At 32.6% G+C, this 21,844-nt stretch overlaps 1 protein-coding gene across 1 annotated transcript in view; it reads right to left on the bottom strand.

The window, feature by feature from the left end:
• LOC130901775 (la-related protein 1B) overlaps nt 1-21,844 on the bottom strand; it is a 33,371-nt gene that overhangs the window by 9,474 nt on the left and 2,053 nt on the right. Inside the window, exons 2-12 of the mRNA XM_057813371.1 lie at nt 14,786-14,839; nt 5,441-5,982; nt 4,288-4,477; nt 3,816-4,234; nt 3,537-3,750; nt 3,357-3,479; nt 3,051-3,301; nt 2,832-2,992; nt 2,270-2,658; nt 291-433; nt 43-208 (exon numbers count right to left, since the gene is read on the bottom strand). Coding sequence (XP_057669354.1) covers nt 43-208; nt 291-433; nt 2,270-2,658; nt 2,832-2,992; nt 3,051-3,301; nt 3,357-3,479; nt 3,537-3,750; nt 3,816-4,234; nt 4,288-4,477; nt 5,441-5,982; nt 14,786-14,839 — 2,652 coding nt within the window. The remainder of the gene's footprint in view (nt 1-42; nt 209-290; nt 434-2,269; nt 2,659-2,831; nt 2,993-3,050; nt 3,302-3,356; nt 3,480-3,536; nt 3,751-3,815; nt 4,235-4,287; nt 4,478-5,440; nt 5,983-14,785; nt 14,840-21,844) is intronic.

The following is a 21,844-nucleotide window of genomic DNA, read 5'->3' as shown; positions in this document are numbered from 1 at the left end:
AGGAAAATGGAACTAGTTACATAGACAAGCATAGGTACATACCTTAGGCTCATTCCTAATATCTTTTTGTCTCCAAGAATCAGTACGTTGATGGGCACTATTATTACGGATACGTCCAGAGCCAAACGATTGAGTACGAGATCTAGCATATTTAAAGCCTGAATCAGCAGGAGCACTAGTACCAGGTTGAGGATACATATTTTCATTCCTATAAAAACAGCATAAAGAATACCTTTAACAATTCAATCAATAATATTAACAACATCCCCTTGAATATGATCAATATTTACCTTTGATTGCTATTAGATGGACGTCTGTCTTCTCTAGAAGTACTAGGCATAGCTGATTGACTTTCCGAAACACTTCTGTTTCGTTTGATATTTTTGTATTGTCCCTTGCCCTGATGCGATTTTAAAATTTCGTCAATTCTTGGCTAAAAATTATTATTTAATAAAAGTATAAGTTCTCAAATTGAAAAGATTGGATTTGATAACTTAATTATCATCATCAGTCTAAGCCTTTGGTCTCTGAAGATGATAACTTTGTGATTTAAACGCGCATCAGACATTATAATTGTGTTCATGTATTAACTACAGGACATGGAATGCCTGCTTCAGATATAGCACACCGACCAAAACTTTATCTTCAAATTTCTTTTTGAATTTATATTTCACGTCATTGGGATAATTTTTTATGTTATCCGTATAAATCCATCATTGCCTTTAATGTCTGAATGTGATAAGTTATATTTTTCGTCATCCATGATCACAACTTTGTTCCCTGTGAAGTAAGTTCGAGTTGATGTTTCTAATTTGTCTTTCGCACATTCCACCGATTTATTTGACTAGGCATTAGTCAAAGCTTTAGGCCGCCCCTTTTTGGAAGATTTGAACATGGTATTCCTCGTTCACATCCATTGTTTTATAAATGGTCGAAAGTGCAATATTCTGCTCTCTAAGCATACCTCAGTCTCCAAAGACTACTAAAATCACGTTTACTGAATTGGAGAACGAAAGAGCGGCTGTTCAACACGTGGGAGCGAAAGATCTTACACAGAATATATGGACCAGTGTGCGAGCAGAGCGTGTGGCGCATCGGTACAAACACCGAGCTCTATCGGCTCTATGAAGGCCCCAGCCTGGTGATAGAAGCCAAGAGCGCCAGACTCAGATGGCTAGGCCACTTGGAGCGATCCGGCTAGGGCCGGCGACTGCCTGGGTGACCGCGCAAACGATGGCTGGGAGCGGAGACGCCGAGCGTTGGACCATGATGACTGGAGAAATTTGGTGGACGAAGCCATGGCACTTTGATAGCCTCAGTGCCAGTGGTAGTAGTAGTAGTATTAATTAAATTGGAATTTCTGTCACCGTTGGTAATATTCATACTGAACAGACTGTTTACACTACCACTACACCAACACTCACAATTACACCGTTTGACGCGCGTTTAACAACCACGTTAACGTCTTCAGTGACTGAAGGTAACTCAGTTTGTCTTTCAGTTATCGAAACGCTGTTGATATAAGGGTAGTATAAACAGTGTGTTCAGTATGGGTTCGTGTAGTTGTAGTAAACGTATAAATATAAAAAATGGTTGCAATAATTGACTAAACAATATCTTTGATGACAATAACCACTATCAGTCATCAAAAAATCTGATGATACCACCACACCAACACTCAAAATTACACTAAATGGTCCTTCCAGCCGGATATATACCTACTGAAGGCTCAAAGGACCAGTGCTTATATAGTGGGATATACTCCTTGTACATTACAAGCATTGTGGTTGATTTATTTATAAGAAATATCCGGAGGAGACAGTAAATAAGACCGAGTAATCACATTTCCCGAAACTTATTGACTCTCGAGACTCCCAAAACTTGAGATAAGGAAAATATATGTACCAAAAACTCATCCACACTCAAAATTACACTAAATAGTCCTTCAAGTCGGGTATGAACCTACTGAAGTCTCGAAGGACCAGACATATTATTTGTTGTGTTATTATATAGGTGGGATATACTCCTTGTACATTATCTTTGGAGGAAACAGTTAATGGGGGCGAGTAATCACATTTCCCCAAACTTATTTACCATCCAGATTCTTACTTATGAAGACTACAAAATTACCAATTACAAGAAAGGACTGTCTTAGATGTATAATCTTGCATTGAAAGCAGTATGATTGAAACTGAATATAGTATATAAATAATATATAAATAAACCAGAATATATATTACATAATCGTTACCGTTGAACTACTATTTACCTCTACAACCCTGAAATCTTCGATAGTCTTAAACTTGGAGAGGTACTTTTGCAACGTAGGTGCAACAGTGAGATGACTACCATAATTGTAGTATTTTAAGAACGCCCAGAATTTTTCCAGTCCATACAGTTGTCCGTTTTCGTAGTCCTTTATCGTTTCTTGTTGAAAATCTTCATAAAGATGTGGTCTAAATTTAACTTCTAAGCCGTAAGAGAAAAATCGGAAGAGGCATTCAAGACCATAACGGTAGCCTTGTTCGGCATCTTCAATAGCCAAAGTTTTGAATTCGTTGTACATTGTGCGGTTGAAGTTTTCTCTTAAGAAGAATGACCAGAAACGGAAAAGAGTGTTCATTTCGTTGGATTGCCCGATTCCAAAACGTTTTCGTTCTATAATCATATTAAATCGTAAATTACCAAACAAAATTAACTGAAAAATACTCAGGATTTTATTTAATAATAATTAAAAACTAATATCATTTAGGTAAGTGAGTAATAAGCAATGTAAATTTGAGATAAAATTTTTGAAATTATATCAAACAAATTATTTTTTCGTACTGTACCTTTTAAACATTTTTGTCGGAATCTGTGGTACCCTTGTTGTGTGAAGTTGTTTTCCTTCAACAAAGAATGTGATGGATGTTGGAAGGTGGGTAAAGCTTGTGGAACACTACCATAGCTTGTACCTAGATGCCCGTCATTAGGACTAGTACCATAGCTACTTCTGAAATATGAGAAAGTATATAAATAATGTTATGAAATACATTTGTATTTTAAGTTACCCTGTAGATGTTGTACGTAAGCGATGTTCCTTAACATCCATAATCCATCCGACGTGATGCTCGACTGGAGGATTACTTGAGTGTCTCGTTTTTCGTTTTCTTGGAGTACTTGGATCTGGTCTTTCATCTTTAACAACTGCATAGAATCTTGGAACATTCCTTCGTGGATTTTTATTTGTTCTTCTCCTATTATTAGTACTAGTAGTGGGTTGTGATTGTTGTTGTCTTGCAGGCACTTCAACTGTATCAATCTATTAACGAAAGAAAATTATAATAAATAGTTCTATTAATGTAGAATTCACTTACGACTGGAGGAGGTGGAGGTGGCACTTGTTGGTTCTGTTTTTTAGGAGCTGGAGGCGCCATTTTTTTAAAATCTTCTTGACTAATAACATTGACAGTCTTGTAACTCTCGAGTGAGTTCCTTTCCTACACATTTTTTAGTTTTAATTTTACTGCTAATTGAATTAATTCGTAAATACTTACATAGTCTTGATCAGTCCACAAATCTTCTTCGTAATAAAATAATCCATCGTTTATAGCTTGAATTAAATCTTGACTCATCTTAACGCGAGTCATCCAATCACCAGTTCTGTCATACCCTTCATGTTTTGGTGCTCTAGAAGTTGTATTTTGAGTAACTATAAGCAATTTATTAACATCTCTATCGCTGACTTCGTCACTGTCTTCCTCTATAGGCCTGAAATAGAAAAAAAAGTAGGATATACATCTCCAATAATTTTATTAAATATAAAAAAATCCTACCATTCGTTAAACGTATTTTGTCGTCCTGTAGGAACTTCTTGATCTAGTTCTTCGTCAAAGTGAAAATCGAGCTCTTCTCGTTCAAACGATTTCACTTTTGTTTCCTTTTTCACTTTATTTTCCTTATTTTTTCTTTTCACCTGCCTCCAATTCTCATCATCTTCTTGTTCGTTTTTAGTTTTTTCGTTTTGAGCATATTCTGGATTTCTATTTCCATTTACCATATTTACTTTTTGGTTCTTTTGTTCTACATCCGAGGGGACAAATTCTGCTACGTCGGGATTGAGATTATCGAGTTGTCTTTCTCTTAGAGTTTTTGGTAGTGGCGGCGGAGGAACTAATTTAGCGATAATTTCTTCTTTTTTCTCATTTCCCTCATCAAGTATCGGCCATTTCAGTGGGTCCTTCTTTGGTCTCACCTAAAACCAGTCAAATAGAGAATATAATGGAAATTATTTGGTTTATGATTTACCTTAAAACCTGCAGTCAACTCAAGTTCATCAGATGAACTAATTGCCTCAATAATTAGAGCTACATTGTTTGTTAAAGCTTGAACTCTATGGAAAGAAGCTATGAGGGTAACTGGTAGATAACCTTCGGCGTCCATTTTTCTTCTCAAGAAAAAATCTCTGTTCAAGTTATCTTCACTGAAGTAATATTCTCTGAAAAATAACTATATTTAGCGTCTCTTGACCTTTTCTTATATGAAAATAAAGAAGACATTTTTATGATAAAGAGTAAAAAATATAAGAAATACATAACAGTTCAGTTGTTCATCTCATCTGTAAATCTTCTCTACATGCTCCTATTCATTTTTCCGTGGACGCCCTCGTTTCCTTTTCGCCTCTTCTCCCCTTAAAAAGGATCTTTTCACTCAACTATCTTTATCCATTTTATCTATACGCCCCATCCGATGGAGTCTTTTTGCTCTAACCACATATACCATCTCAGCTTGACCATCATACAGTGCTTTGATCTCGGCGTTCATTCTCACTCCTCTTAAAATCCTCTTTAGTACCTTTCTCTTTCATATTTCCATTTTTTTCTTCTTTTATGTGCATTATCAAACACTCGCTGCCATAGAGCACCGTTGATTGTGTAACTGTCTTGTAACTTGGTGTTTCTTGCATATCCTCTGCTCTTAATAGTCCTCCAAGGCTCCAAACTCACTCCCAGATATTCGAACTCCTGGACTTTATCTTGATTTATGCGGAATCCACATTCTTGTAAATCATCCCATGGATTCGGATGATACTACTTCTCAGAATCATTTTTTGTAAAATGTTGAAGAGCACTGTTGATAGTGGGTCTCTTTAAACCTCTTTTTGTTTCAAAACTTCCCGATAGGCTTCCTTCCACATCTACTTCATTCTCAGTGTCATTTTTACCAAATGTAGTATTTTCTTAAGGATTTCGAGTGCTACCCGCCTGGGACAGATTGAATCATAAACTTGTTTGAACTTCACAGAGAAGAGCCACAGGTTTAATCCTTGGTCATAGCTATAGTTCTGGATTGCCTTCAGTATGAAAATTTAATGACTAGCTGACTTCTCGTTTTTAAACCCCTCTGAGACTCGAATTTATAAAATATAAAATGCGAAAAAAGTGATTCAAAAACTACTTACATTTGATTACGAATATATTCCTTGACAGTGGGCCCATCTAAACTAAGATAGCTGTTGCTATTAAAGTAGTAGGTTCCCATGTAAGGCATAAAAGCTTGTCCATCTATTAAATCACCCATCTTTCCTTGGAAATCGTGAGAATGATAATCTAAATAATCCAGGTTATTATGACCTCTATTATTATGCCTATTGTGAACTCCCCTCCTACCCCCTCTGTTCCTGTCATTACGATGTCGATTTCCAGGTGCAGGTCTCGAGTGTCGTCCGTTTTGTGGGTGACCGTTCAGTTCTCTTTCCGCTCGCCAGTCTTTATCACCTTCACTTACTGTCGATCTTTCGTCTCCTGCTCGTTCGCTACGTCTTCGATCGTATTTATTTGTTTTTGTTAAGTCTATATCGAGTGGCACCCATTTGTGCTTCATTTGTTTTCGTTTATCTTCACCTTCTTCGGATGTTTGGGGTGTCACTTGCTTATCTTTGGAAGTTGAAGCTACGACAGAAGTTGCTGATTCAGCTGCTCCTTGACCCAAACACTTTCGAGGCTATAGCAAACAATTATAATCATAATATTATCTTTAAATACCATTTAATTTAATTATCAACAATTATTCGCAATAGTGACAGATTGTTATTTTATTTTAGAATACTACTAAACTTAAGTCCAGGTGATTTTTGTTGCAGTAACTGTGGCAAGTTATTTGGAAAAATGAGTGCTGAAACTGATGAGAAAAGGCGGAAAGAGAATTGCACTCAAGGGGAGCAGAGCAAGCGCGTGAAGAAGTGAAGAAAGTTGCCTCAGGGTAAAAAATATGTTTGCATTTTTTTATCTTTAAAAGGTGATGTTTTTCCCAAAATTAACAACTTAAAAAGTCTAAAGACCTTATGTCTTCAACTTTGGTATTCATTGTTTCAATAATTGCCTATATGTACGTCTGAAAACTAACCTACTTTACTGAAACTTGTTCAAAACCCTCTATTGAATGTAGAAAAAATTTATATGAAATTGTTTGTAGTTATAAAAATGAATAGTTTTTGAGCACAAAAGCCTTCAAAGATCTAATCCCAAACAGGAAAAATGACACTGAAGATAACAAAATCAATTAACTTAAGATACGGAGTTTTAGGTTTGAACAAGGGAAACCTTTCCAAATAAAAATAAATGAATATTTCAATACAATTTCGGAGTTCCAAGTTTTGGACTTCTCGAAAATGACTAGTAAGAAATTTAGGCCAGGAAGACCCGTGGAAGTGCGAACCTTGTTGACTACACAACAGGGTCAGCTTTACCCAACCTCTAGACAAATGACTTTCAAAAAAAGTAGTACATGTTGTCTCTACTCCTTTACATAACCCCCTATTTATCATGGAAACTTCAGAAAACTTCCAGGGAATTGGTGAACTCGTCAAACCCAGGACAACGAAACAACTCAAAGAAAACGACACCGATGAACAGTTTTTTTATTAATTAACTTTTCCTTTTTAATTTAATCTCTAAGCAGATGTAAAAATAAAGTGTATTGACAATACTTGGAGTAGATTCATTATCTTCCTAAAATTTTTCGGATACATTTGAACTATGTCCACTATTTTGGATTTTTGGGAGTTTAGCATTAAGTTTGGTCAATAAAACCTATGTAAATGTCGTAATTTACTCCTTGAACTTTTTATTGAATATATACTGTTAAAAATGTTAACGGGTAATTTTATTACAAACTATGAACTTTTGTAGTTCAAAAATAGCTAAAGTGGACTAGGGTCACTTGTATTCTAAATCCTCCAATTCTTAGTCGAATCTTAGAAAACGGATTTATTCAAGATTTTTCTCGCTAAAAAACATATGGCATATTAGTTTCATGTAGAACAAAGTCATATATTTTTTTATTGATTTACGAGTTGTAAAAGTGTCATTTTTTTATAGCAATTAGTGAACAATACGTGACAAATTAATCTAAATTTCAATTTCAACTGATAATTTTCGATATACAATCATTACATTCACATGAATCAACTAAAGCAGAATAGAGAAAAGCAAATATATCTTTTGTGGAAGAAGCAGTTATAGTTTATTTTTGTGTACGAGAGAGTAATAAACCCTAATTACTAATCGAAAACTTCGATCATTTTAAATATTATTACAGAATAATCTAAATATTTCCTGAAAAAGGTTTGGACTGGTGCAAAGCCCTGAAGTGGAATATTTTAACTGTCTACTAAAAGAAGTGGTACGCCTATGAATCACGAGTGCTTCATCATTTTATTACTCTCTCATTCATAAAAATAGACTATAATTAGCCATATTAATTATTGCTTGAGTTATCTCTATCATTATTCAATCATGTCATTTTTATAAATTTAATTTGACCGAAAATTCAAATCCAATCGCATTAAGAACAAATATTAAGCTACACTTCTTTCATTTATTATCACAAATACCATTAAATCCTTATTTTTTGATAAGAATTTGATAACATTGTTAGTTTGAAAATACCTTACCAAAGTACATTTATCAAGTAATGTCTGTTATCAATTATATTGATTCCAAGACAATTTAAGACATTTCTAATATTTTATTTCGTTTTTTTTTTGTAATATAGAAAAATTTGGAGTACCACTCGAATTATTGTAGGCTACCTAATAAAATAATAACAAAAAGAGACTACAAAATAGACGTTTACACACATATATTGTGTATTATAATATACTACCGGTCAAAAGTTTTCACCAGCCCCATTCAGCCAGCACCTATTCATTAGATTTCAAAAACAAATTTCTCTTTCATATTGTAAAAAGAAGGTTGAAACGATGTCTTAGGCCTGTTTCACACGTATGCGGTTCGTAGATGCTGAAGAAATTTAGTTGCTACATTGAACAATATTCAAATGAGCCTAAAGAATAAGCAAGAAAATGAAAACTGAAAATCGGCCGATCCTTCTGATCAGCAAAGCACGTTTTTCGGTTTTCTTTCGACAACAATATGTTAACGAGCTGATTAGTTTCTACAATCGATCGACAAAAAAATTTCGATTTCTTAAAATCTACTGGTGGGAATCGGTTCAAATTGTACTCAAAAACTGAGTTTGGCGAAGCCCTTTCGAATGGCTCCAACCGCTATGGAATCGGTCGAGCCATTTAAAACACCTACAACGTGAAAAAAATGTGCATCCACCAAAAGCTTTGGTGATAGAAAACGACCAGGGCGGCCTCGAAAAACGTAATCGACGATTCACTGGCCCTAAGATAGCAGCTCAGATCAATAAATCTAGGGATCTGCCTTTGAATACTTCTACAGTGAAAATAAGATTGAGAGAAGTTGGCATTTTTGAAAAGGTAGCAGTGAAGAAACGTCTAAATTAAATGAAGAGATTGCAGTGGGATAAAAAACATAAAAATTGGATGCATGAAGAATGAGATAGTGTTTTATGGAGTGATATAAAAAAAAATGTTTGTGCGCAGGTCAAAGGAAGAACGTATGTTAGATCCATGGGTAGTCCCAACAGAAAAACATGGCGGAGGATCGGTGATGGTTTGGGGATGGTTTCGAGGAAGGGCAACTGGAGATTGAAGAGATTTTGAAAAAAGAATGCTATATAAAATATTAAAGGAAAATGTAGTACGTTCTGGACAGCGCTTGATTGACAGAAAGTTTATCTTCCACTATGATATCGATCCCAAGCATTCCTCGAAGATGTGCAAAGAGTATTTGAAACAAGTGGAAAGAAAGAGTACTGAAAGTAATGATTAGTCGCCCGACCTCAACCCGATTCAGTTGTAGGACAAAATGGACTGGGAAAGACAGAAAGCAATGTCCTATTTCCACCTCATATTTCTAAATGTTTTTCAAAATATAAATTTCAAAAACGATCACATTGTTTTTAATTGTTGTTGTTACATTTTATTTGTTGTATATCAAACAATTTATCAAAAAATTTTTCACCGGTAGTATATTTTAATATTACGATTATTATATAAAGAGAACATATTTTGGGATTATTTTTTTTTATAAATTATTGTTTACTCGATATACATATTTTTAAAAGGTGCAAATATTTACTGATTGCCAAAATAACAAAAATAAACGTGTTGTGCCCAAATCATCCAACACCATCAGAAAATACATTCAAAAATATTTACAGAAATGTTAATAATATTATAATATCCTGTTTTCACATGGTTTTCAGTAGGATTGGAAATAACCACATAATTTATATCAAAATTTATAGGTTTGTTCGAACTTGCTAATCTGGACCGTTCTTGGAACAGTTATTGGAACACAACGCGTATAACGGTAACTGTTCGGTTGGAACATTGCGCAGAATCGTTATCGTACCAAGGACGGTTTTTTGATGGGTTGGAACGAACCTTGTATATATTTGAAGAATTCTAATGGAAAATTATATAAAATCGATATTAATAATTCAATTAATAGGATCAGAGCCGCCCCAGGCGCCCCGGTAAGGGGGGCGCCGCGACAGCGGCACTGTGTAAAGGAAATACGTGCAATCCTGTTTATCGTGGGTGCACAAATATGTTCTGCGAAAATATTCTTGTGTCCGCTAACTAACTTTTCTTACAGTGTTGTTTTATTTCTTCGTTTATGTATAAAATATTATTCAAAATCAAAATATAATATGCATATAGCTGGGCGCCCCTTTGAAATTTCCGAACTATTCTCTGGTCCGGAGTTCACTCTCGAAAAAATACCGGTGTTTGATTGAAAAATTTGGAAGTATCTGAATAATTTCCGCCCCGACGCAGTAAGCGAGTCGCCATTATAATACATGCTTCACCTACAATATGTTTTATGCCGTGCCGACTTATTACGCAAGTAACAGGTATGAAACTTTCAAGTTAACTCCCCCGGGAAAACTATTGGACTCGTCCGTCCACTCATGATCTAGAGTTGCACACTACCGACTACGCATAAGACATCGCTCACGCACACGCGCGTCCCTACACACACATACGTCACACACTACACTAATAATGGGAATCGCCTAATCTAATCGTGTGTGCCTGTTGCAGTTATCTTTCGACTTGTTTTTTTTTCGTCTTTTCGAATTATAATTTCTTTTTTGATTCTTACAGTGACACATTATAGTAATTTTCAGCAGTGTGGGTTACAATACCCATAGTGAAGTAATTTACCGCTGATTATTCAGTTATTAGTGCTGTACAGTACAATGTCTAAAAAGCTGTCAGGTGCGCAAAGACGTAAGATAGCCAGGGACGAGAAGACTACAACTGAAGCGCTGCTTAAGTTGTAGCCTCCAAAGCTGACATCATATTTCGTTCCTAGTTCTTCATCTATGATGAACGTGAGTAGAACTAATGAACAACCATCAATTCCAGATTCAAATCCTATTGATGAGATTAATCCCTTGCCATTAAAGGATGAAAATAATTATTCAAAAAAATGCCCAAAAGTACAATTTTCTAACGATTACCAGTTTCGCTAAGCAGAAAATGGAGAAAAGTTAAACGTAAATGGCTAGTATATTCTGAAGGCTCCAACTCAGTCAGTTTTTGTTGCCGACTTTTTGAGTCTAACTCAAAATCACAACTTGGGCAAAAGTCAGGTTTTAATGACTGGAAAAACCTCTCTGAATGATTAGGTTTACATGAAACTTCACCTGAACATTTTAAATATATGTCTAACTAGTTTGAAGCAGAATTACAGCTAAAAAAAATGTTTCCATTAATCAAGAGCTAATTGAACAAATTATGCGTGAGACCCGAAGATGGAAGGAGGTTTTTAATCGCCTTGTAGTTATAACTTTGTATTTGGCACAACATAATATCGCTTTTCGAGGTTCATCCTCAAAGTTGTTCACAAAGAATAACGGCAATTAGGTACTTAGGTTTAATCGAGTTGATTGGGCAATTTGATGGTGTAATGTCAGATCACTTGTGGAGAGTAGCTATGTAATAGCTCCTCCCATGTGACTCTTTTGGGAAATAACATTCAAAATGAGCTTATTTGTCTTTTGGGGTCCGAAGTAAAGCAAGCTATAATAAAAAAAAATTACTAAATCTAAGTACTTTTCAGTAATTTTGGACAGCACACCAGATATAAGCCACAAAGATCAAATATCCCTGACAATACGATATGTCACTGAAGAAGATGATGTAAGTGGTAATATAGGCGTGGAAGAAAGTTTTATTGGCTACAAAGTTGCAAAAGAATCAACTGGAGAAGCTATCTCAGAACTGTTGTTTGAAGAGATTAAAAACTGCAATTTGAACATGAATGACTGTCGTGGACAAGCTTACGACAATGGAGTTAATATGGCCGGAATTAACAAAGGTGTTCAGGCTAGAGTCTTGAAAGAATATCCCCGGGCTTCATTTACACCGTGTACCAGTCATAGTTTGAATCTTGTAGTATCTGATGGTGCAAGGTCTTCTGTGAAGTCAACCTCACTGTTTGGAGTAATTCAGCGGATTTACACAATTTTTGCAGGATCAACGAAACGGTATTGCATAGTTATTGAACATGTTCAGTCATTATCTCTAAAACAAGTTTGTGAAACTCGTTGGGAAGCAAGAATTTCTTGAATCCAAGCTATCAGGTACCAACATGCTGAAGTTAGGCAAGCACTCATAGAACTTGCGGACAGCGTTGACGCCCCTAAAGCAGCATCAGAAGCTCAATCTCTGATTAAGCATATGGAAGACTTTTCCTTTTTGATTCCTGCCTGATTGTTTGGCATGACCTTTTATTTCAAGTAGATCCAGTTAGCAAAACATTGCTAGGGAAGATGGCTGACTTAACATCTGCCAAGAAGCTGCTTGATAATTGTCAAACATTCCAAAATATCGGTGACATAAATGGAAAAGACTTGTACAATGAAATTATTCATGTTAAAAGTATAGTGAACCATGAAGAAGAAAAATCGAGTAAAGTTTTGTCTCCTATCAAGGTATTAAAAAGTAAATCTCGCCCGGGCGCCTTCTGACCTCGGGAAGGCCCTGATTTGTATTTATAAAACACAGAATTTATAATTTCACCATACTTATAGAATCGTTTCAAATCTATGGAAATTTATATACTGTATTTATTCTTTCCAACCAGATAAAACTATCATCATTATTCGTTAATCTTTTTTGTGGTACTGTCACTTTAAAAACAAACTTATCTAAGGTTATCTCTATCCTCATATATCGGTATCATCGTTGCCAACTCGAAAAATAAAGACATGAATTTAAATTAATTTCTACCTATCAAGATAAATCCGCACCTGTTAATAATTTTATATTGAATAAAAATTTATGTGTTAAAAAATTACTTTCAAATTTTCTCGATATTTTGTCACTGCTATGTTAGCGAAACATTCTGATTTAAACTTTGACGAGGTATTCTTTCCAAGAATGTCAAAAAACTGTCAAAATTTCACGAGCCTTTTAACTCAAAATATGTTAGAAAATAACAGTGCAAAATCGTTATAACATGTCACTAGCACGTATACCAACATCGAAAATAAATAGCCCGCGAAATTTAAGATAAACTATTTTCCATGTACGAGGGTTGATTCATTTTTTCCGCCACTGGTCCACAATAAAAAATTGGCAGATATTTTTCATTAGTTTCCATTGAAGTTGACACATTTTTCCTACAGAAAACTTTCTAATGGATTTATTTGGAAACAGGCTAAATTTGGAGAATATAGCAACTAATTTGAAGCCTGTCTAAGCTATTCGTAAAAGCAGAACACCAATGACAAAGTTTCTTTATTGTACGTACAATTAAAACTTCAAATTTCCTTCAAACTTTATTTTGTAGCCATGTATGTATCGTTAGAATCTAATGGCCCACCCTGTATATCAGGATGTAAGCAATTAGAAAACAATTTTTTAGTATTCGGAAATTCTCATTAAATAAAAATTATCATTTATTGAGTGAGCGACTAAGATTCATTAACAATATTAATCAATAATCTAACAAACTAAAAAAGAAATTAGTCAGCTACAATGTCAGTAAATGACAAAATAGAATCCACGTTCCAGTTTTTTTTATATAATTCTAGAAAAATTAACCTAACAGCAACTTTTTCCCCATAAGGAATATTATGTCTTCAATCGAAAAGTGTAAACCCCCACCTATCATTTTCTCAAAACCAACTTTATTAAAATCGACTACCAAAACTTCCAATTTCTTTCAAACTTTATTTATTATCCAGTCAAGTGTGTTTCCTTTAAATCTAATGGCCCACCCTGTATATCAGGATGTAAACAATTAGAAGACAATTTTTTAGCTTTAGAGGAAATTCTCATTAAATAAAAATTATCATTTACTAAATAAACGACTACGATTCATTAAACAATATTTATTTATAATCTAACAAACTAAAAAAGAAATTAGTCAGCTACAATATCAGTAAATTACAAAATAAAATTCACGTTCCAGTGGCGGAGAAATCAGAATTATTCAAAATATTTTAATATAAAATTCTAAATATTGATTGTGTTTTTATATAGTCCAGGAAATTAAGTCAAAATATTAACCTAACATCAACTTTTTTTCCCATAAGAAATATTATGTCCCCAATCGAAAACATATTATCCCAATCATAATTTTTTAATCAATACGATTAAAATCGACTATATGAAAGATTCAATTTCTTTCCATTTTTTTATTATCATTTTCTAGCAATGTGTTTTCTTGAAATTTAATGCCTCCCGCTTGTAAATCAGGATGTAAACAATTAGAAGACAATATTTTCCTATTCGGAAATTCTCAATAAATAAAAACTGAAATGAAAATGAAAATAATTTACTGAATAAACTACTAAGATTAATTAACAATATTAATCTATAATCTAACAAACTAAAAAAGAAATTAGCCAGCTACAATATCAGTGGTATTGAAATACATTATATATACTTCAAAAGAAACCGAATATCACTTCCTGAGGAAGGGTCACCAGCTGGGGACCTTAAGGTTACACTGTTATCGATTACAATAGTAAACCAATTCCCGATTTGTTGCATGATAGACTCGAACCACAGCTCAAAGTGATATGAATTTTTGCCATCATGATGTTGATGATGATTTACATTTCACCGCTGACAAATTTTTAAAAGCATCGATAACATAGCTGACTAATTTCATTTTTAATTTGTTATATAATTAAACCAAATTTTAAATATACTGAATTCTTTTGTTTACGGAAATAAACCATTCCTTTAATTAGCAATCATCGTATATCGTCCATAAAAGTTTAATTGATATTTGAATTTATTGTTTACACTTTTTTTTTAATTATCGATTGTGTACTGCATATGTATACGTGTCCTTTGAATGTACCAATCATGGTAATGTTATTTGTAACTAATAGAAAGACTTACCTCTGTACCATTGGTTCCTAAGCTGGGCCAATCTATATCAGTAAAATCACTAGCCTGAAATAAAGGTCCAGATGTTAACTTGCTGCACACATCCATAGAATCAAAACAAAATATTAAAACTGCGCAATTCTAACAAAACTAATATAGGTTATGAACATTTAAAGTTTCCGCGAAATGTTTTCAAGTATTACATAATAATTATATTCGACCTTTCCTCGACAAACACATTGTTGAAACGCGAATAAAAAAATAAAACTGGTAGGTAAAAAAACTGTTTCGGCGCCAAACACACTACGGATCTGAGAAATAATTATCTATTTTGCAATTCTATAAATACTCCCACTGAAATAATAAAATTTCAATATTATTTTCCACCGCTCGGTGTCGTAGATAAGACTGTAATAACATTTAATGCCGAGAATGTGCAGTGAAGGATGTTGAATTTATTTTATATGGAGCAATACGAAAAACAACTTATCCATTTAATTATATATATTTCATTTAAAACATTCTTCTCAATACAGTTGTTCTCAAACTTAATGCAAAAAATTCGGGAGTGAGTAGATGACGTGAAAGACAGGATAAATGAAATTTTTTTATTATAGTCCGATGGAATTCGTTGAAACCTTCAATTAATTTCGAATGAAATCTGAAAAAAGTCGATGTCTGAGTTATAGTCCGATCAAATTTGTTGACCCCTTTGAATCAACTAATCATACACAATAAAGTTTAATATGAAATATGCAAAATGTTTATCGAAATGTTAGAAAATGGAAACGAGAGCTACTATCAAAATGAAACGTGCAGGAACGTGAAAGAATCAAATGAGAAAGGCATATTAGAGTATAATATCTCTAAAAATAAAGCCAGTTCTGAAAACAATAAAGCAAAACCAGGTCAGACCGTTTGAGCAACTAAGCAGGATAAATGGAATGAAAATTATTTGATTATAGTCGGATGGAATTAGTTGAAACCTTCGAACAAACTACTTGAGATTTTGAGAAATGAGAAAATAGGAACATTATTCCAATATGAAACAGCTCTCAAGTAAAAATAAAATAGGAAAGAAAAGCAGAGAAAATTCCCAAGCACAATTCTCGAGGGGAAAAAATACAGAACGGGGTATAATAAGAGTCAGTTGCAACAATAATATACAAAAAAGTAATGGGATAAAATTGTTTGAGTTATAGTCTCATGAAATTAGTTGAGGAAAATATGGAATTAACTGCATAAGAAGTGATAAAAAAGTGGAAAGATCAAACAAGGCGATTGTTTTTTGAAATATTTTCAAACAAATTAAAAACATATACGAGGGCAGTTTTCTATGCACACTTAGTACACAATGAATTTTCAATTTTTTAAAACTACACGGTTGTCGATTAATTTAAACGTGGTCGTAGAGACAGTGATGATGGTGAACGTTCTGATCGTCCAATCTGATCTGATCCAAAACACAACTTGTTGATGATTCAGAGCAGTGTTTGGTCATGTTCTTGCGTCGATATGTGACAATAGATGAAGCACGGATCCTTCACTTCAGTTAGGAATCAAAAGGATCAACTTCTGAGTGGACTGCAGTCGTGGGACCACGTCCGAAACGTCCAAAGACACAACAGTCAGCTGGGAAGGTTATTGCTTCAGTATTTTGAGATGTGCTTGAAACTGGCTATTCGCTGATCTCAAAAAAATGAGAGAAATTCAGGTCAAATGTATAAGCAATTGCTGAAACTGGAGCCTATTTTGAAGCAAAATTCTTCTACAAGCACGGTATCGAGAAGTTAGAGAAGCGTTGAAATGACTGTATTGTTTTTGAAGGATATTACATTGATGAATAAAATCTATTTTTGGAAAAAAAATGTGTTTTTCTTAATTAGTCACTCGACGCTTTATCAATGAAATATATTAATAATGATCGGAAGTAATGAAAAATAAATTCTTTAGTAAAAAAATTTAAATGCAGAACTCGAAAACGTCAATACGTATCAATGTTTACTGCATTCCTTTTTATATATAAACAAAATAATTAAGTGCCAATAGGTGATTAGGCACAAAAGAAATTCAAGTAGGAATGTTTTATTTGGCCTATCAGGTGTAATAATGATAATCTTTGCAATTACGCGAGTAATTGATGATTCAATATTATTATCAAAAATTTTAACTGAATCGTTTCTTGGGAATGTTTTTATTTAAATTTGTCAGCTTGTTGAAAGTTATTTACAAACCAAGTGTTACATAAACAAAGAAAGAAAATAAAATAACATCGATATAATAAATTGTTTCCCCTATCTTTATCGCTGTGATAAGACAAACAAAACTGACAGAATTTATATATTTTAGTCTAGCTTAAAAATGAACTGTAATTCAAAAATAAATACCTATGGTCATCACACTTATTTTTAAAACAGGAACTTGTACATTGTCCTATATAAAGAGATTCCAAAAATATAAAATTCTCAGTAATTATAACCCAAGGACATTGATAATTGTTCGAAAAAATTTTATAACAGATTTAGAAAGCTTGCTGCTTGCCCCTTAAGGGAAAAGCTTGAGAAAGTTTTGAGCATTTATCAATGTTCGAAGGTTATTCGGATAGAATCGTAATTATAGAAAAAACACAGAGAGAAACAATTTATTTCAAGGTGCAATTAACAGAAGAACAATTAGAAAAGTTAAATTTTTTCCATCAAGAAGCAATTCTAAATTAACACACGAAATCGTTTGGAATCCATTGTTTTGAAAATAATAAAAGTAGCTTCCCTTAAATGTCTGTCACTTTTTTCTGACTGATCGAAATGTCATGAAATTTTACAAATAGTCTTTTGAAAGTTGGTACTTCATAAACGTCATATGGATTTGACAATGGCAGTGCCATCTATGTGTCAGTCACACGACTTGTTGAGTGATGTTATATATTAAAAAAACTTGTTTATCATTGTTAATAGAATATGAAAGTTGATAGTAGAGACAACCGTAAATGTAAACAAAAATTTTGGAATAGCCGTGGGCAAAGGTGGTGGGGGTTTGAAATTTTCAAAATAAAAATTTCCTTTTTTGAGTGACGCTAGAATAAAGTACCCGACGTCAAAACGGTAATTAAAGATCTGGCATTCATTAACTCCTTAAATGGAAAAAAAAACTTGGTTGGAGTTTGTGGAAGTTACTGAAAACTTTTTAGGTAAAACATAAAGAAACTGAGAGATACACAAAAAAAAGATAATTACAGACGAAATACTTTCTATAATGCATGAGAAATGGAAAGTAAAAGGTAATAAGATGATAAGAATACAGAGAATTCAGAGATTGATAAGAAAACAATCAGGGAAGCCAGGACAGTATGGTATGCACATGAGTGTGCAGAAATAGAACGTTATGAAAGCAATTATGACTCTTTTAACTTAGTAAGCGCAAATCTGTTGCTGGACTGCAAGCAGTAGGTGTAGATGAAGTGCATTTAGTATCACTTAAGCTGCCCAGTAAAAATAGTATGAAACTACCAAGGACCTGGTAAGATAAAGTTCACAAGATTAGTTGAAATTCACTTTTGAGAACTATAAGTCTTATGATACACGTGTTAAAACATTTTATAAAATAATTTGGTCGATACAAACATCGAAATTCTTGATCGTAAAAACAAAATGTTAGATAGAATACTTTGGCCATGTTCATAGCTGAAAAAAACAACTCGCCATTTAGTGATGACCTCATAAAAAAATGCTCAATGCGTATTAAAAATTGGGATGTAATGTGTCCTTGAAAATACGAGCATGGAGAGCGCTTTCATCAAGATATCGCCACAATTGAAAAGCGCTACTAAGGAAAATGGAAAACAGCAGTTCTTGCAAACACTCTAGGAAAACATATTTTTTTAGTGCTGATAATAAAATTGGAGTTTCATAAATACTAAAGTTTTTCCAAAACAGTAAATTCATTTCTCACAAAAATATGACGTTACTCAATTTTGTTCCAGTTCATTTATTTTTTCTTTAAGAATTACGTAAACCATAATCTTATTCACGAGGAAAAAAGTTTTTTTGTTGTCTAGTGTAATAAATACAAACGATTATTAAAAAAAATTATAATTTCTTTCACGGTTATTCCAAATTATATCGATATATAATTTAGTTAGTACAGATACGGTCCTGTTCAATATATCTGTAACCATCGTGGTTTCTATGTTCCATTTTTATTATACACTCTGTAGTGTAAATGTAACTAAACAAGGATTTACATTAAGGAATAGCCAATGATTCATGTTTTTGTTTGGAACAAATTTGAGGAGGTTTCAGAAATTATTATCAATTTGCAGATAAATTACTGCAAGTTGGCATTCATGTGGATTTTTCATAGCAATTATCCATTTGCTGATTAAACAAACTGAATACAATTTATTACACGTTCCACCACTGATAGAATAGTTGATAAAATTGCTATATAATAATTTATTACAGGTAACCAATAATTTTGACAATGACAATTCAAAATCCCTTATTAATTTCAATTAACGACAACTACACCACTGTTACTTAATACAAGCAATAATTCCAGTTGCTATATTTTAAATAATGTGAGGGTGACCTTGACATTTTTGTCCCAAACCAATTATAAAAACCTATTTCAACATTATTATGTCCAATGAATTAAATTATCATTACCTGGTTTTAATGGAAAAAATTTTTATAGCTTTAAAAAATGATCTAGTTTTTTATAGGAACCGTAATGGTATAGTTCTCATAATATCAATTGCAGAAGACAGTTATGCCCGACACTTATATCAAATTAAGAAATGAAAAATAATGTTTAGACCCCGTATAAAATATCTAACAATATGTCAGTCCACGTGGACTCATCATCTCGGTAATATTATAATTTCGCTGACTCTGGAAGATCGCAAAATCATCCGATTTCAATGAATTTTTTGTTAAATCTTCGTTTTTACGGCAGATTTACGAAAAAACTTATGGGAATAAAAAAAAATGAAAGCTTATATTAGTTTCGGGGCTTTAAATATTTTCTTGAGCCAAAAAACGAGGGGACCGTGAAACTATAAAATTACCATCATCTCCACTATTTACCAATGAAAACATCTAATCGTAAAAAAATGCATTTCTATTGGCCGAAGCTGTATGTACACAATTTTTTTGGAATATTCCTGCTAGACAGTCTGCGATAAGCAGTGGCGTCGCTTTGTGAGATTTATGTAATTCATAAATTTCTTTAAATAAATAGAAATATGGCGTTCTTTAGACTGTAGGTGAGAAAGACCTTAATGCATTTGTGCAATTGAGAAGTTTGTTGTACACTCTCTCATTATATCATTCCTTGCAAGCATCTAATTGAAAGGAAGTGGAGTGGATCTGCATCTTGTTGGATTTGATCTTGCATTAGTACCAGCTCAAAGGTTCACTTGCTTGTAATGACAATTTTGCTTGGTAACATGTTTTGCACCAAATATTGTGTTGTACAATCATGAAAACCATCATTGTTGTAGAAAATTAATTTCTTTTGTGGAAAACTTCGTCAATAAACTGTTCAATTTGATACAGTTCAAATACATTTAAGTAAAAGCTAGAAATGGTATTAAAAATAGTTAATAATATTTTATAAAACATCTCAAGAATATTATATCTCTTTGTATGTATTTGTATTAATACAAAAGTATTATTCAGTACTTGTATAATTGATATGTTGGACAAAATTTTTTTTCTATTATTTCTATTGAAGTTATGATTAATTTGAATTTAATATTGGATAAACATCCTTAAACAATGGTATGGTATCTCCTTTTAATTTAAAAGAAGTATTAAAATCATATTTTAGATTTAATTTTCAATGGTTCACAAAATATTTTTGATTTTCAATTTGATTTCACCAATTATTTAATTAGAACAAATTTTTTTCCATCTATTTACTCCCCTTAAGTAAGTCACTGTAATTATGTATACTAATACCTAATACCCAGTTATTCAACTGACCAAACTAGTTTTATTGAATAGGCATTTTACATTTTCATATTACCTTCAACATTAGATTATTTGTATATTGTATAATATCCTATTTATTAACAAATTCTTATTAACTACAACAATGGAATCAGAGAGCTGTAACTTTTAAAATCATGTTTTTGTAACACATCCATGGGTTGTGTCAATCTGACAACCAATAAAAAAGCATTCATGTTTTGGTTCTTATCTAATCTTCAACAGTAAATATTTTCATGAAGTGTTTTTCCACTTAAATCCTCCTTCCTTATTCAGTTTAAAAATAATAATTTATGCAATTTTTTAAATATATAATTAAATGTAGGATAAATAATGTGAATAATTTTATTTTATCAATCATATTTTTAACAGAAATTGATTGTATAGGGGATTTTTTTAGTCAAGTTACTTTGTATAATTATTGATGATGAATTGTTGGTCAGAATATTAATTCAATATAGGTAAAAAAGTAGGATAGAATTACGTCACTTCATCTTCAAACAATGACAATAATTGTTTTGTATTCAAATTTTTCAAACTTACCTAATTCAGTGGGACTATCATTTGGTATGTGATAGTACTGGACTTAAGTTACAAAAATCGATGATATTGAGGAATTAATTTAATATAATAAATTGAATAAGCATATAAATTCATTGGAACCAGTTCAAGCTTTGTTTTATTAAATATTCATATCAGCTACTTTTGAACATAAATCCAAAAATTTGGAGAGAGACATTAGAATTAATTAAAATTTCATTATGACGATTTAACATAAGGAAATCATAGCAAATCTTCACAAATATTTAAATAAAGACATTTACACAGATGAATATGTTTAAATTCCGCAAATTAATTAGGTCATAATTTTACTGGATATTTAATATTAAACTTACCGTGAAAATATATTGATGCAGGTTTTTTTTTGAAATCAGAAGTCAAAATATTATTAATTATTCAAAAGAGCAAATATTATTCGTGATTTAAATTGGTAATTAAATCCTTATTTAATCTTCACACTCCAAATTTTTCTTATTGTTATATAAAACGAAATTAATTACAAAATTAAAATAAAAAATCT

This window comes from Diorhabda carinulata, chromosome 1 (genome assembly GCF_026250575.1).
Source record: "Diorhabda carinulata isolate Delta chromosome 1, icDioCari1.1, whole genome shotgun sequence".
Taxonomy (NCBI): Eukaryota; Metazoa; Arthropoda; class Insecta; order Coleoptera; family Chrysomelidae; genus Diorhabda; species Diorhabda carinulata.
Note: the sequence above shows the minus strand (reverse complement) of the source record. Positions and strands in the feature narration are given on the sequence as shown.